This window comes from Camponotus floridanus, unplaced genomic scaffold, assembly GCF_003227725.1.
Source record: "Camponotus floridanus strain SB8 unplaced genomic scaffold, Cflo_v7.5 scaffold2, whole genome shotgun sequence".
Taxonomy (NCBI): Eukaryota; Metazoa; Arthropoda; class Insecta; order Hymenoptera; family Formicidae; genus Camponotus; species Camponotus floridanus.
This window is the reverse complement of record NW_020229325.1, coordinates 7,202,370-7,215,489: the sequence shown is the minus strand read 5'-3', so window position 1 is coordinate 7,215,489 and position 13,120 is coordinate 7,202,370. Positions and strand designations below refer to the sequence as shown.

At 29.8% G+C, this 13,120-nt stretch overlaps 3 protein-coding genes across 5 annotated transcripts; 2 read left to right on the top strand and 1 right to left on the bottom strand.

Moving 5' to 3' along the window:
* The first annotated feature begins 2,203 nt into the window (after window positions 1-2,203).
* LOC105249089 (methylglutaconyl-CoA hydratase, mitochondrial) lies at window positions 2,204-4,791 on the top strand. The gene is made up of 3 exons (XM_011254297.3): window positions 2,204-2,584; window positions 2,980-3,762; window positions 4,256-4,791. Exons 2-3 carry the CDS (start codon window positions 3,014-3,016, stop codon window positions 4,413-4,415), a joined length of 909 nt encoding a protein of 302 aa, XP_011252599.1. The 5' UTR covers window positions 2,204-2,584; window positions 2,980-3,013; the 3' UTR covers window positions 4,416-4,791.
* Window positions 4,792-5,401: 610 nt separating this feature from the next.
* Window positions 5,402-10,586, bottom strand: LOC105249091 (phosphomannomutase). 3 transcript variants are annotated; one of them, XM_011254300.2, is made up of 5 exons: window positions 10,468-10,586; window positions 6,925-7,016; window positions 6,582-6,776; window positions 6,216-6,483; window positions 5,402-5,990 (listed from the first exon to the last, which is right to left on the bottom strand). In XM_011254300.2, the coding sequence occupies exons 2-5, from the start codon at window positions 6,982-6,984 to the stop codon at window positions 5,725-5,727; spliced, it is 789 nt and encodes a 262-aa protein (XP_011252602.1). In that variant the 5' UTR covers window positions 6,985-7,016; window positions 10,468-10,586; the 3' UTR covers window positions 5,402-5,724. The 3 variants fall into 3 exon arrangements, with proteins under 3 accessions (XP_011252602.1, XP_011252604.1, XP_011252603.1); XM_011254302.3 differs by lacking the exon at window positions 10,468-10,586 and adding an exon at window positions 7,568-7,591; XM_011254301.2 differs by lacking the exon at window positions 10,468-10,586 and adding an exon at window positions 7,469-7,574.
* On the top strand, window positions 7,917-11,344 carry LOC105249090 (N-sulphoglucosamine sulphohydrolase). Its single transcript, XM_011254298.3, has 10 exons — window positions 7,917-8,093; window positions 8,859-8,988; window positions 9,072-9,208; window positions 9,283-9,436; window positions 9,627-9,865; window positions 9,994-10,113; window positions 10,343-10,540; window positions 10,626-10,795; window positions 10,893-11,039; window positions 11,115-11,344. Exons 1-10 carry the CDS (start codon window positions 7,970-7,972, stop codon window positions 11,262-11,264), a joined length of 1,569 nt encoding a protein of 522 aa, XP_011252600.1. The 5' UTR covers window positions 7,917-7,969; the 3' UTR covers window positions 11,265-11,344.
* Window positions 11,345-13,120: the final 1,776 nt, after the last annotated feature.

Sequence of the window (13,120 nt, the reverse complement as noted above, 5' to 3'; positions counted from 1 at the left end):
ATTCCTGCGCTTCCTTAATTCGCTAGACACATTAACAAATAACTCAAAATGTGAAACAAGATATATTCAAAGCTAAGCATGAAAAAAATAATTTTATCAACTTAAATATTGAAAAATATGACAATCATTTATCATATGTTATAATTGCTACCACATCATTACTTTGTTTTTTATTCGAAACAAATATCTTTACAAAAACTTTGATATTTTTACACTTGACTTACGTTTATTGTTAGTGCGGAAGTTGGATAATGTTTAATTGTAGAAAAATGATCGCGTTCAATATTTTTTAATACTTGTCACGGTCATGTTTATGGAGATAATAAAGTCAAAGTCTATTGTCCGCTCGAGTCTCGCTGCGCGAATAATAACAAGGTCATCACTAAGTTGTACAAGCAACAGCGTGCAAAATTGTTGACGTTTGTTTTTTATATACAGCTATTATTTACAATAATTATACATTATGCTTCGGAAAACGGTGCAACATGTAGGATCTGTTGCGTTTTAATTAGCCATCAATTTGGCTCGTTTAGAAATGTCGCGGAATATCAACGCAAAATTATATTGAAATGTATTTAAAAATTTTTTAATTATTGGCAGAACGCGTTATCTATATAAAATATACTTTGAATCAAAAGATCATATATCCAAAGTGCATCCATACATTTAGATTAATGCATTTTACACAAGAAAGAATTTTTGAGGATTTTACATAATTGAAAAAATCCACAAAATTAAAAAAGATATTTTATTGTATAATTATTATATATTATATATAATTTTTTATGACTCTCTAAAATTGATTTTATGGATTAAAGTTTTTTTTTCTTTCAAATGCAAATTATTTCAAATTTATATCTATATATAAATTATAATTAATACTTATTGTACATATCACGTATATAAACTTGCATTTTAAACATGCATAATTTAGATTGTCAGAAACACGTATATATGTGTGTATATGTACACATACATATATATAAATTCTATATGTATATATTTGCTTTGAATATGTATGCGTTATATATGTGTGTGTGTACGCTTCAGATAAGATATGCGCTTAATATAGCAGAAAAATTAGATAATCTCTACATTAAACATGTTTATTGGAATATTTCCTTTATCGTGTTTTCTAGCGAATTAATAATATATAATACTAATGGAAGATTTTTTAATTATAAAAAAGATTGTACTTCGTCGATCCTCATTATGTAATAAAATTTTACTGTAATTAAGAATATTATATTATAATACATTTTATTGATATACGATATTCCTTGTGAAAATTGTATTTGTTACTTATGTTTAAAATAAACACATTTTTCCGTTAATAAATACGCAATTTGGATATAATTTTTATAAATTATGTATATGAGAGAGAACTTTTAAGGTTTATTTTTATTTAATTATTTTTTTATATATTATATTGCATCATGTTTATTAGCCAGTAATAGAAGAGATTTACTTTTATTGCTTTTGATTCTAACACATGATAAATAAAAAAATAATCCAGAACCCCTTAAGAGTGTCTTCTCATACATATATAATTTATAAAAATTTTACCTGAATTGCGTATTTTAAATAACGGACAAAATGTGTTTGTTTTATCAAAAGCAAAAAGGTCACGAGCATCTTATTGTTAGTAAAGTACCTAAAGGACGATAAAATATTTTTAAATCAGTTTTTTTAAATATTTGTAGGATATTGTCTAGAAAGACCGTTTATGATGAAACACGATAAGATTTTCTTCTTTTTTTAAAACAGCTTTGCCCATTGCTGCCGGAAATAAATACAGATTTACATACAAACGTTTTCGGAATACATTACAGAGCTATATACTTGGACTTTCTTTGTCTAACTTCTATTATATGCGACTTGTTTATCTGTAGTTTAATGCGACTCTTCCGCTTAGTCATTATTACGTAATTATTTTTATCACTAAGAATATTTCTATCGGTTTTTTAATCTTTTCTTGTTTATTATGATATTTCTCCGCGAAAATTGTTTACTCCATTTAAGAGAGAAAGCCGCGTACATCACACTTGTAGTCACAAGACACACACGATTAGAGAACGAAAAGGCCACGTGGTACCCTCTTTTATTCGAAATAGACACTAATATGTGTTCAACGCGCATACGCAGGCTGCGCGCGCATTCCGTCTGACACCGACACGTGCACACTGTACACATTGTTTGCTTTCGAAGAGCGAGCAAACAGTCGTCGCCGCGACGTCGACGCGACAGTACTTAGCGTGGGAGGGGGGTTCGCGCTCCTCTCGTCGAGTCTCGTGAACTTTCTTCGGTCATCCCTACCATCGCCTCCACTGTCACATCGCGTCGATGTTGTAACAGCCCGTTGTGACAAAGTGTATAAAGTCCGAGAAATTGCAACGCGACAACACATTCTTGCGATTCGCGAAAATTAAAAAAAAAAAATTCGTGCATTGCACGCGCGCGATTTGTCCGCTGGATGCTCCTGTTGCATCGTAATCTCGAAATAAGATCAAGGATAACAACGTTGTAATTTTTTTCACGACTACGCGGTGCGGCGAAAGTCAAGAAACCGGTCTGTTGTGTTTAAGTAAGTCTCTTGGAATTTTTCACTTGACCCTTTTCATTCTTTTTTTTCTTAAATGATATAAGGAATAAAAAATAAGATATATATGTATGCATAATTCAATACTTTGTATGCGTGTGTGGATAGAGGTAGAAATATTAAATCAATAAAATTTCATAAAAGGCTTAAAGGACCAGCGCAAAATTTCATAAAAGGCTTAAAGGACCAGCGCAACACCATTGCGCCGGTCCTTTAAGCCTTTTATGAAATTTTATTGATTTTATCCTATGAATCTTTATTTTATTATATTAATTAGAAATATTAAAATTGAATTCAAATATCAAATATTAAAATTCAAATGGTAAAATGAATTCATATTTTATCGAATACCTTAACAAGTGTAAAAAATTTTTTTCCAGTTTCCATTTTAAGGAGAAACACATTTCCTGCACAATGGTTTCGTTAGTAGCGAACGTCAGAGTCAGCAGCACTCTTCATCACCTTTGCGCTTGTGCTGCAAGGACATTGACTACAAACGCGATGCCAAGTCCCAAGGACGAGGCGAGAGAAGTGATTGTTAATTATTTGGACGGGAAGGATAATGGCATCGCTGTATTAGGGTTGAACAGACCAGTCGCTCGCAATTCCTTCGGGAAGATCTTGGTCTCTCAACTGAACGAGGCGCTGGCTTCCATCAAGCAGAACAAGAAACTGAGGGTGCTCATCATACGCAGCTTGGTCCCGAAAGTATTCTGCGCCGGAGCTGATCTGCGGGAGAGATTGAAGATGGACACGATCGAGATCCCGCAATTCGTATCCTCCCTGAGAGATCTCATGACCGACGTGGAGAACCTGCCGACTCCGGTGATATCGGCCATCGATGGTGCCGCTTTGGGCGGAGGACTGGAACTCGCATTGGCAACCGACATCAGAGTCGCCTCTTCGGAGGCCAAGATGGGTCTTATAGAGACAAAATTGGCCATAATGCCCGGCGCCGGTGGAACGCAGAGACTTCCGAGGATAATCGGAGCAGCCAAGGCCAAGGAATTGATTTATACAGCACGGATTCTGGACGGCGAGCAGGCATGCATGATCGGTCTCGTAAACGAGGCGGTTCCGCAAAATAAGACTGGTGATGCCGCTTATCAAACGGCACTTTCTATCGCGAGAGAGATTTTGCCCAACGGTCCTATTGGCGTTAGGTGAGTTGTCAATAATTGTCCAAATGATACAAAATTTAATTTTGCTTAAAATTAAGCGAAAATGTTTAATAAAATAAAAAAGCATTTCCTTTCTTGATAAAAAATAAAAAAGATACGAGAATAAATAAAAGAACTAAAGATAGAAAAGAAATAAAAATATTACTACAAGAGATAACGAAAATAATAAAATAAATCAATAGTATAAAAAGTGGAGAATATAAATAACAGAAAAATATAAAGCATGAAATTTCTTGTAATAATACGTTGTTTGTAAGAAATAAGCATTTAAATGCGGCGATGGCTACTCAGAATCGCTGATGCGATTGCTCACGTATTATATAATGCACATCATACGACTGTTTATCTTCTGAGTGCGAGTAACACGTTTTTTTTATTCAATACTTAAATTCTATACTTAAAACTTTTATAATTATCTTCGACAAATTACAACATTTATATATGGAAACGATTTAATCATGTCATTATTGCTTAGAGCGGCAAAAGTGGCTATATCCAAAGGCACGGAAGTGTCTCTGGAAGACGGTCTGGAGATCGAGAAGCAATGCTACAACAAGATCATGGACACAAAAGACAGACTCGAAGGACTTGCCGCTTTCGCAGCAAAACGTGCACCTGTTTATCAAGGAGTATAAAATCTCACACCATTATCAAAAACTTAATTTACATATCATGAATAAAATGCATTTTATACGAGCTTTTTTCACAATATATATACATATTTTGCTGAGAATTATTGTATATATCAATTATGAGATACTTAACGTATTTTTATCCGAATTGCATTATCGTTAAAAATTGCGATTAAACTTACGTAATGAAATCTATCTAAAGATAAAAAGATAACATCAAAAGTTTTTTATGCACAACAATATTGCGGATGCAGCATTGACCTTGCATTATGCCTTGTGCATTTACATATGCTAATAATAAAGGTGCCTTTCTTACGTCGGTAGCGGAATAGTTCTACGTCTTATGTCTTCCAATAAATGTTTTTTTTATGTTAACATTGTTATTGTTTAATATAATTATATATATATATATATATATATATATATATATATATATATATGTGTGTGTATTTGTGTATCGTGTAAATGCATTAGGATATGTGTGATGGTATGTGTGAAACTTGTGCGCGTAGAATCTGTCTTTCGGAAATATGTAAAAAAAGATTATTGTTTAAATTCCGATAATCTTTTTTATTTAATTATTTTATAACTTTTGTATATCGAATACAATAATAAGAAAATAATTTCCTAAGAATAAAGAGAATATATACAAATATATTTCTAAAAGTTGGTAGAAACATAGAATTTTAAAATACTGAAACTTGAAACTGTGTAACAATATTACAAGTATAATATATATTAACAACATGATAATTATGAAACGAGCGATAAGAGCCTAAAAACGCGGATGGTAATGCGTAAATTTTTTTTTTTCCAAACATTAATTGTTCGCGGAAAAATTTTTTTAAGACGTGCACAAGGCATTTATACATATATTTTACTTGGTGCATATGCCAAATTATAGATTCTCTTGGTTTGAGACTTCTATAACACTCTCTTTACCTCCCTGAAGAGATGTAGACAGGAAAAATATCGGGACGAAATCGCTGAATCGGGAATCGAACCCGAGTCTTTTCCCTCCCCCCTCTTAAAAAAATTTTTTCGCGAACAATTAATGTTTGGAAAAAAATAATTTACGCATTACCATCCGCGTTTTTAGGCTCTTATCGCTCGTTTCATAATTATCATGTTGTTAAATACATAGAGCCGTATTCTTTATAAATATATATTAAGTACTCTTACACTTGTATTATCAGGAATGTTACATGAGCGGCAAAAAATTGAAATAGAGGAAAAACTAGTTTGCTAATATATTATGTATTGAAAATATAAATTTATTTTGACCTAGAAAACTATATTATTCTTCGATTTATTAGACACATTGTAATGGAGCACTAAATTGTTCCTTTTCCCTATTCTCTTTTACGAGTGCCATAAGGACTTTTAATTGATTTACTGTGTCTTGGGGACAAGTGACGCGATGTCCTATCGTCAAATCACTTTCGTAAATCTCGTGATCGTTACCACCTTCTGCCGTTTTGTCACCAAAGAAATGTATTTCGTCATATCCTTGGATATGACGCAAGCAATATGTTTTATCCCAACCATTAGGAAAAACATCAAAAGAGATCTGTCCTCCTTAGAAAAAATAATAAATATTTGTTTACTTTTCTATAAGTAATGCATTAATTTCAGCCGTTGTTCTGATATTTCAAAAGTTTGTAGTTAGTAATGAATTTATATTAACGAGAATAATTAATTTAATTGAAATAATTTAATGAATATTGTTAATTTATTAATTTAACTGTTAATAATTACTAATTAAATTAAATATATATCAATGATTTCATGTAAATCACTTACCAATACTGTAAGTCAAAGTCAAATCAGGGAACTTCTTTTTAAGGACTTGTATAAATTTTTCACGGATATGATGTTCACTATCATATTCAGAAAACTGTTCGCGTTCTTTCTTGCTGCAATTTCGTCCTACTGGCGAAATGTTTATCATACCTGTGCGAAATTCCACAAATGTTCCACGTTTAAATGGCAACTTCAACTCGGATATGTATCGCAAAGCAAAATTTATAAAATCCTGCAGAACATCCTCTCCCAGCACATTTTGAATTGACTAAAATTTAATATATACATATATGTGAGAATAGAATAAACATAATTTATTATCATTCTTAAATACAATAATTGTAAATAACCGCTTTGATTACTTACTTGTGATGGCAGAGCTTTGCCATCCTTGAATGGAATAAGCCCATTTTCCGCAAAGATGTACTTGTACTTTTCAAACAGATTTTCACTACCTAATTGTTTTTTAATCTTAATCAAATCAGATCCTCCAACTATTGCAATGTCAAATTCTTTTTTCACAGTCTCCAGAAGAAACTTTTCAGTGCTTGAACTGATTGGCTATGGAAAACAGACATAAATTTTATCAAACATGCAAGATGCAAAATAATATGTTAATTATAATAATCTAAAAAAAGACAGTTATGTTTAACAAAAGATGAATATATTTTTTAATAATTAAATATATATATAATTATTCAAAATATACCTGTTGTGGTACGGTGAGTGTGCCATCAACATCAAATAGGCAAATAATTTTTTTGGACATGATGCAATGTCTTGTTTAAATACTCAGAGATTCTAAAACACATATTGTTACTTTTTACACACAGAATCATTTATTTCCACATGGTCATATTACATAGATTACATACAGAATAAAAAAGAAACAAGAGTTTTTATATAAAATTATATATAGCTAATTTTATAAACTTATTTTTTATAAACGTAGAAACGATGTGTCAACTTTGAAATGAAGGAAAAGATTATCGGAAAGCAGACTTCGGAAATCACGTGCCAAGCTTGATTAGTAAGAGATAAACAATTCTTCCCCTTCCCCCCACTTTTTAAGAAAAGGCTCTATGATAAATTTCATTCGATATTTGTCACTCCCAGCCCTAAATCTCAATGTTTACTTTGAAACGTGATAAGATTACATTTCTATTGGGCGTATACGTATTTGCAATTACTTAAATTTACAAACATGCAAGAGCATATCGTGTAACTCCAAAACAAATATATGACTGTCTAACCTATTTTACAGGAATACAATAACATTTTGTTCATGAAAACGGAATCATTTCGGAGCAGCTTGGATTCGCAAGCAATAATGTTGAAAATTTTTAATGTACCTAGTTTATAATTAACGATGTTTAATTATGATTTTACGAAAATAAAATAAAAGAAAGAATGACAAAAAAAAACGTATAAAACGTGCATACGTCAAGCATATACGTGACTGTACGACACATGCAAGATGCAAGTAGTTATATATTTACCAATTGAATAACAAAAAAAATGTCAACTTTAAATCCAAACATATCGAACTTTCGGATATTTGTGTTGTACCTTCGCTTTTAATTGTGAATAATGAGCAATAAGATTAGAACGAATAAATAATCGATCTTATTTTATCTCAGAAAAGTAGACAAATTTTGATTCGTAATATTGGCAACAGTTACATGCGTCATTCATATAAGCGTAAGCCGTAAGCCATTCACCAATACCGTACATATGTCAACAAGCATTACGAAATGTCGTGGAACAACCGTTTAAAGTTTAATATATCATTATGTACTTTGTGCATTATCTCATTGGCATTATGCATCACGCATGGAGATGCTGATACAGCTCCAAAAAATGTGCTTTTGTTGCTGGGTAATTTATTGGTTTTTTTAAATCTTATTTTATTAAAAAATATGATTTCTCGAATATTTTGTTGAATAAACTGAATTAAATCACAATTGTATAATTTTATGTAAAAAAAGTAAAATATTATTTTTAAAAATGTATAAACAATTTAGATATTAAAGTTATATATCTAAAAAAATATTGTCAATAAATATTATCAACAATTGGAAACTATAAATCTTTTTAATTTCTCTTAAATTTAAAAAATTATATATCTAAAAATATGTTTTCAACAATTAGAAATTAGAAATCTTTTTAATTCCTCTTAAATATGAAAAATTATATATCTAAAAATATTGTCAACAATTAGAAATTAGAAATCTTTTTAATTTCTCCTAAATATGAAAAATTACATATCAAAATATTATCACAAATTAAAAACTAAATCTTTTTAATTACTCCTAAATATGAGAATTATGCAATTAATTTTGAAATTAGATAAATTTTAAATAATTCATAATTTGCATCAAAGTTCAAAATGAGATTCTAGTTATATTGAAAAATTAAGATATATATGTAGAAGATATATATTGGAATACATAACACATATAAAACTAATATATATTTATAAAAATATGTAGTATTGTACTGTATATATTTATAAAAATATATAAACATGTAGTAATATAAAATTATTTCAAAAAATTTGTTTTATCATAAATTATAAATTATTTAAATGTAGATCTAAGATTTCTCTTATTATTTGAATAATATTTATTCTTCAATTCACAGCTGATGATGCAGGATTTGAAATGCGATCCTACTTGAATAAAATCTGTCAGACTCCTAATTTAGATAAATTAGCAAAAGAAAGTCTATTGTTCAATAATGCATATACATCAGTCAGTAGCTGTTCACCAAGGTATTTTTGTTACAAATTGAATCAAATTATTATGAGAGAGTATATAAATAGCAATATAAATCTCTTGAATTTTCATTTTATAGTCGCTCTGCAATATTAACTGGATTACCAAGCCATCAAAATGGAATGTATGGTCTTCATCATGGAATTCATCACTTTAATTCTTTTGATGATGTTCAAAGTTTGCCAAGAATATTGAAAAAAAATAATATACGAACAGGTAAAATAATGATTAATAAATATGCACATTATACATACATTATTGGGTCATATTGCATTTTTTTCTTTGTGTAGGAATTATTGGCAAAAAGCATGTTGGACCGAATAAGGTTTATCCCTTTGATTTTGCGCATACAGAAGAAAATAATTCTATTCTTCAAGTAGGTCGTAATATTACTTATATAAAACTGTTAGTCCGTGAATTTCTTTCAGTTCAGAATAAAACACAGTAAGTGATATTTTCACATACAGTTCATAATTTTACTTTTATAAATATTTTATAATGGATGTATGTTATGTGCATGTCATTATGTATAAAATATATAATAACAATATATCTTTTGTACTGCATTGCATACTAAAAAATTCATATACGTATGTATGTATGTTTTGCAAAATATATTATTCTAACTTTGCAGACCCTTCTTTTTATATATTGCCTTTCACGATCCACATCGTTGTGGCCATACTAATCCAGAGTATGGCAATTTTTGTGAGAAATTTGGTAACAGTGATGTTGGAATGGGTACGATTCCCGATTGGAATCCAATATATTATCAATGGGAACAAGTTAAGGTACCCTATTATGTTCAAAATACTGAAGCTGCTAGAAGAGATATTGCTGCACAATATACAACGATATCTCGTTTGGACAAAGGTATTCTAACATCTTTCTAAAAAATTGAATTTACAAATGCTCAAATACACACATTTCCAGTATATATTATGAGAAAGTATATTTTAATGTATAAAGTAAAGATAGTTAAAGGAATATAACTTTTCTAGGTGTCGGTCTTGTTCTTGAAGAATTAAAAAATGCAGGATTTAAGGATAATACATTGGTAATTTACACGTCCGATAATGGCATACCTTTCCCAAATGGTCGCACGAATTTATATGATCCAGGTTTGTAAATTTATTTAATTATATTGCAGAAGTATAAAGAGAATGAAAAGCAAGTGACATTTGAAATAATTTTTATCAAATATTGTAATAAATATTTCAATGTAATAAATATTTCAAATATTGTAAAAAATATTTTCATCAAGTGTGATTTTTGTTATGCTTTTGGTCTGAACATCTTGTTTTGACAAAATTGACAAATATGACTGATGAAGTGAGAAAAATTTTGAAGGTATCGCTGAACCTATGATGATTTCATCACCGATTCACGGCCATCGGAAAAATAGCGTGACAAATAGCATGACTTCTTTGTTGGATATAACACCAACAATATTAGATTGGTTCAATATAACTTACATGGATTATCCAAACTTCAATGAAGTGTCTTCTCCATTTACTGGCAAGTCACTTCTGCCATTACTTCTTAAAGGTATGGATATATGCGTATATTGAATGCAATAAACATATAGTGTCTTCTGTTAAAAAAATTAAAATAATGAATATTTCTTTTATAGAACCTGTAGAAAATAATACAGCAATCTTTGCTAGCCAAACGCACCATGAAGTTACCATGTACTATCCCATGCGTACAATTAGAACCAAACGCCATAAACTTATACATAACATTAATTATAGAATGCCATTTCCCATTGATCAGGATTTTTATATATCTCCAACTTTCCAGGTAATTTGAAAAAGAAGAAGTGCCATTATTTTTTAACTGGAGCATACAAGTTAAATATTAATAATATTCCTAAATTTTTCATATTGTGTATATACAGGATATTCTCAATAGAACACAGACTCATCAATCTCTACCATGGTATAAAACGTTAAAAAAATACTATCAGAGACCAGAATGGGAATTGTACGATTTAAAATATGATCCAGAGGAATTAAATAATATAGCTTCAAAGTCATCCGCAAAGGTAGTGTAATATTGTAATCAAATTAATCACAAAATTTTTACTAACAGATATAATTCATATATGTTTCATTTTTAGAGCATATTCATTGAACTTAAAGAACGGTTGTATAATTGGTTGAAAGTAACAAAAGATCCATGGATTTGTGCACCAGATGGTGTTTTGGAAAATGCTGGACATAACAAACATGATGCTCAATGTATGCCACTGAATAATTTCGACGATTGAAATTTGTTCTTAATATTTATCAATAACTATTATCTAAGCATATATTTCTTTCCTTTTTTTACAATTTGATAATGTACATTTTATGAATAATAATAAATAAGTAAATTACGAAGAAAAAACAATAATATTCTGTATAGTCCTATAATTTTTAATATTATTTAAATAATAATAAATGTTATAATTTAATACATAATAAAGTTTTACAATCATTATTTAATTTTTGCACAACAAAATAATAAAAAATTTTTTTTGGAATTTAAATATGATATTTATAAAATGTAAATAAAATATTTAATATATTCAATATAAATCTTTTTACTTACTTAAATTATTTACGATGAGCTAACTCTTGACATTGAAGTATTCTTTGACTCTCTATCTCGATACTTGGAAATCATTTCATTTAATTGACGAACATAAGTTGATGATTTATTTACAGACTTTACCACTGCTTTCAATTCTGTTGCTATTTCATTCATCTAAAAATATATAATCAATCATGTTTTTTAGTTTTAAAATTACATTATCAAGTAATGAATCTTTATCAAGTAAAGAATAATTTATGATAAAGTTCGAAACAGAATCCTAATTATATATATCATGTAATGCAAAAAATATTTTAAAAAAGCATATATGTATATATATTGTCTAAGGATATTAGATTTGGAGTACATAAAATTATAAATAAATTTCTGTCCAAAGTGCAAATTATAGATTATCTGAAACAATTTTAATACAATTAAAGACAATTTTAATTACACGATTGTTAATAATTATATAAATACATGAAAAACTCACATATTGTCTGTAATTCAGGTATCTGTTATATTTTTGATTGTTAGTATAGATTTGCTTCATTTGAATCATAAATAAGAGACACAAAGCGAGGCCGCCTAAGATGACGAGAGAATTCGAGTTTTGGAGTCCGCGTAAAACAAGCATCACACTTTTTGAAGAATTGAATCAAATTTGAACAATTGATCGATAAAATATTCGTTATGTAACATTAAGCTAAGGATAATCATTCCAACAAAGTATTCTATTATGAAATGGCAACATAATAGCCAATTACTCTAATTACTTGCAAGCAATTCACTCACGACACAGTTTGTAAACAGTGGTTCACATTTTTACAATATCCAAAAATTGTCGAAAAGAACAGTATCGCCATCTTTTTATTATCCAGTATCATGGCATCTTCGAATGGTCAGGTTGGGAGCGTCCCGTTTGACCACGTTGCGATTGACCACAGCCAATTATATCGACTTGTGCCTAGGGTAATCAGCAACGATTAACCAATCAAAGAGTCCTATTTTGAATTGGCCAATTGGCGACGTGGTCAATCGGGTGCCACCCGTCAGGTTTGATCGACCCGGGGTAGTTTACTAGACATTATTGACCAATTACAGCCATTCTTCTGGAATATATATGGTTACATTTTTTCAGAAGAATGACTGTGATTGGTCTAGTAAACTACCCCAGATCAATGGTCGCATTTAGTGGATTCAACCGCAATTGAACGTGATTGGTTCCTACTTTTAGATCCGACCAATCAGCGTCGAATTACATCGGAAAATCTAGTAATGTTGCCCAACTATTGAGTCCGCTGAATGCGGCCAAACTGATTCGAAAACACCATCTAGAATATTCTAGGGATTATTCTACACTATCTCTTTTTCAAAGTTGCCACCCCTTTTATGGATTCAATAATTTCGTCTAAACATCAGCTGGTTTTGACATTTATGACAGCCGAGAAAGTTTATATACATGAAAATATATATCATCTCTTGTTGTTCTACGACGAAATGAAAATGAGAGAAAAGATTGAGAGTATTTGTTTACATAATAATAATATA

Coding starts and splice junctions, on each gene's coding strand:
- LOC105249089 (XM_011254297.3), top strand. CDS start 3,014: ATGGTTTCGTTAGTAGCGAACGTCAGAGTCAGCAGCACTCTTCATCAC. Junction 3,763..4,255: donor AACGGTCCTATTGGCGTTAG/GTGAGTTGTCAA, acceptor ATTATTGCTTAG/AGCGGCAAAAGTGGCTATAT.
- LOC105249091 (XM_011254300.2), bottom strand. CDS start 6,984: ATGTCCAAAAAAATTATTTGCCTATTTGATGTTGATGGCACACTCACC. Junction 6,777..6,924: donor CACTCACCGTACCACAACAG/GTATATTTTGAA, acceptor TGTTTTCCATAG/CCAATCAGTTCAAGCACTGA. Junction 5,991..6,215: donor GACTTTGACTTACAGTATTG/GTAAGTGATTTA, acceptor ATTTTTTCTAAG/GAGGACAGATCTCTTTTGAT.
- LOC105249090 (XM_011254298.3), top strand. CDS start 7,970: ATGTCGTGGAACAACCGTTTAAAGTTTAATATATCATTATGTACTTTG. Junction 8,094..8,858: donor AAATGTGCTTTTGTTGCTGG/GTAATTTATTGG, acceptor TTCAATTCACAG/CTGATGATGCAGGATTTGAA. Junction 9,866..9,993: donor GATATCTCGTTTGGACAAAG/GTATTCTAACAT, acceptor TAACTTTTCTAG/GTGTCGGTCTTGTTCTTGAA.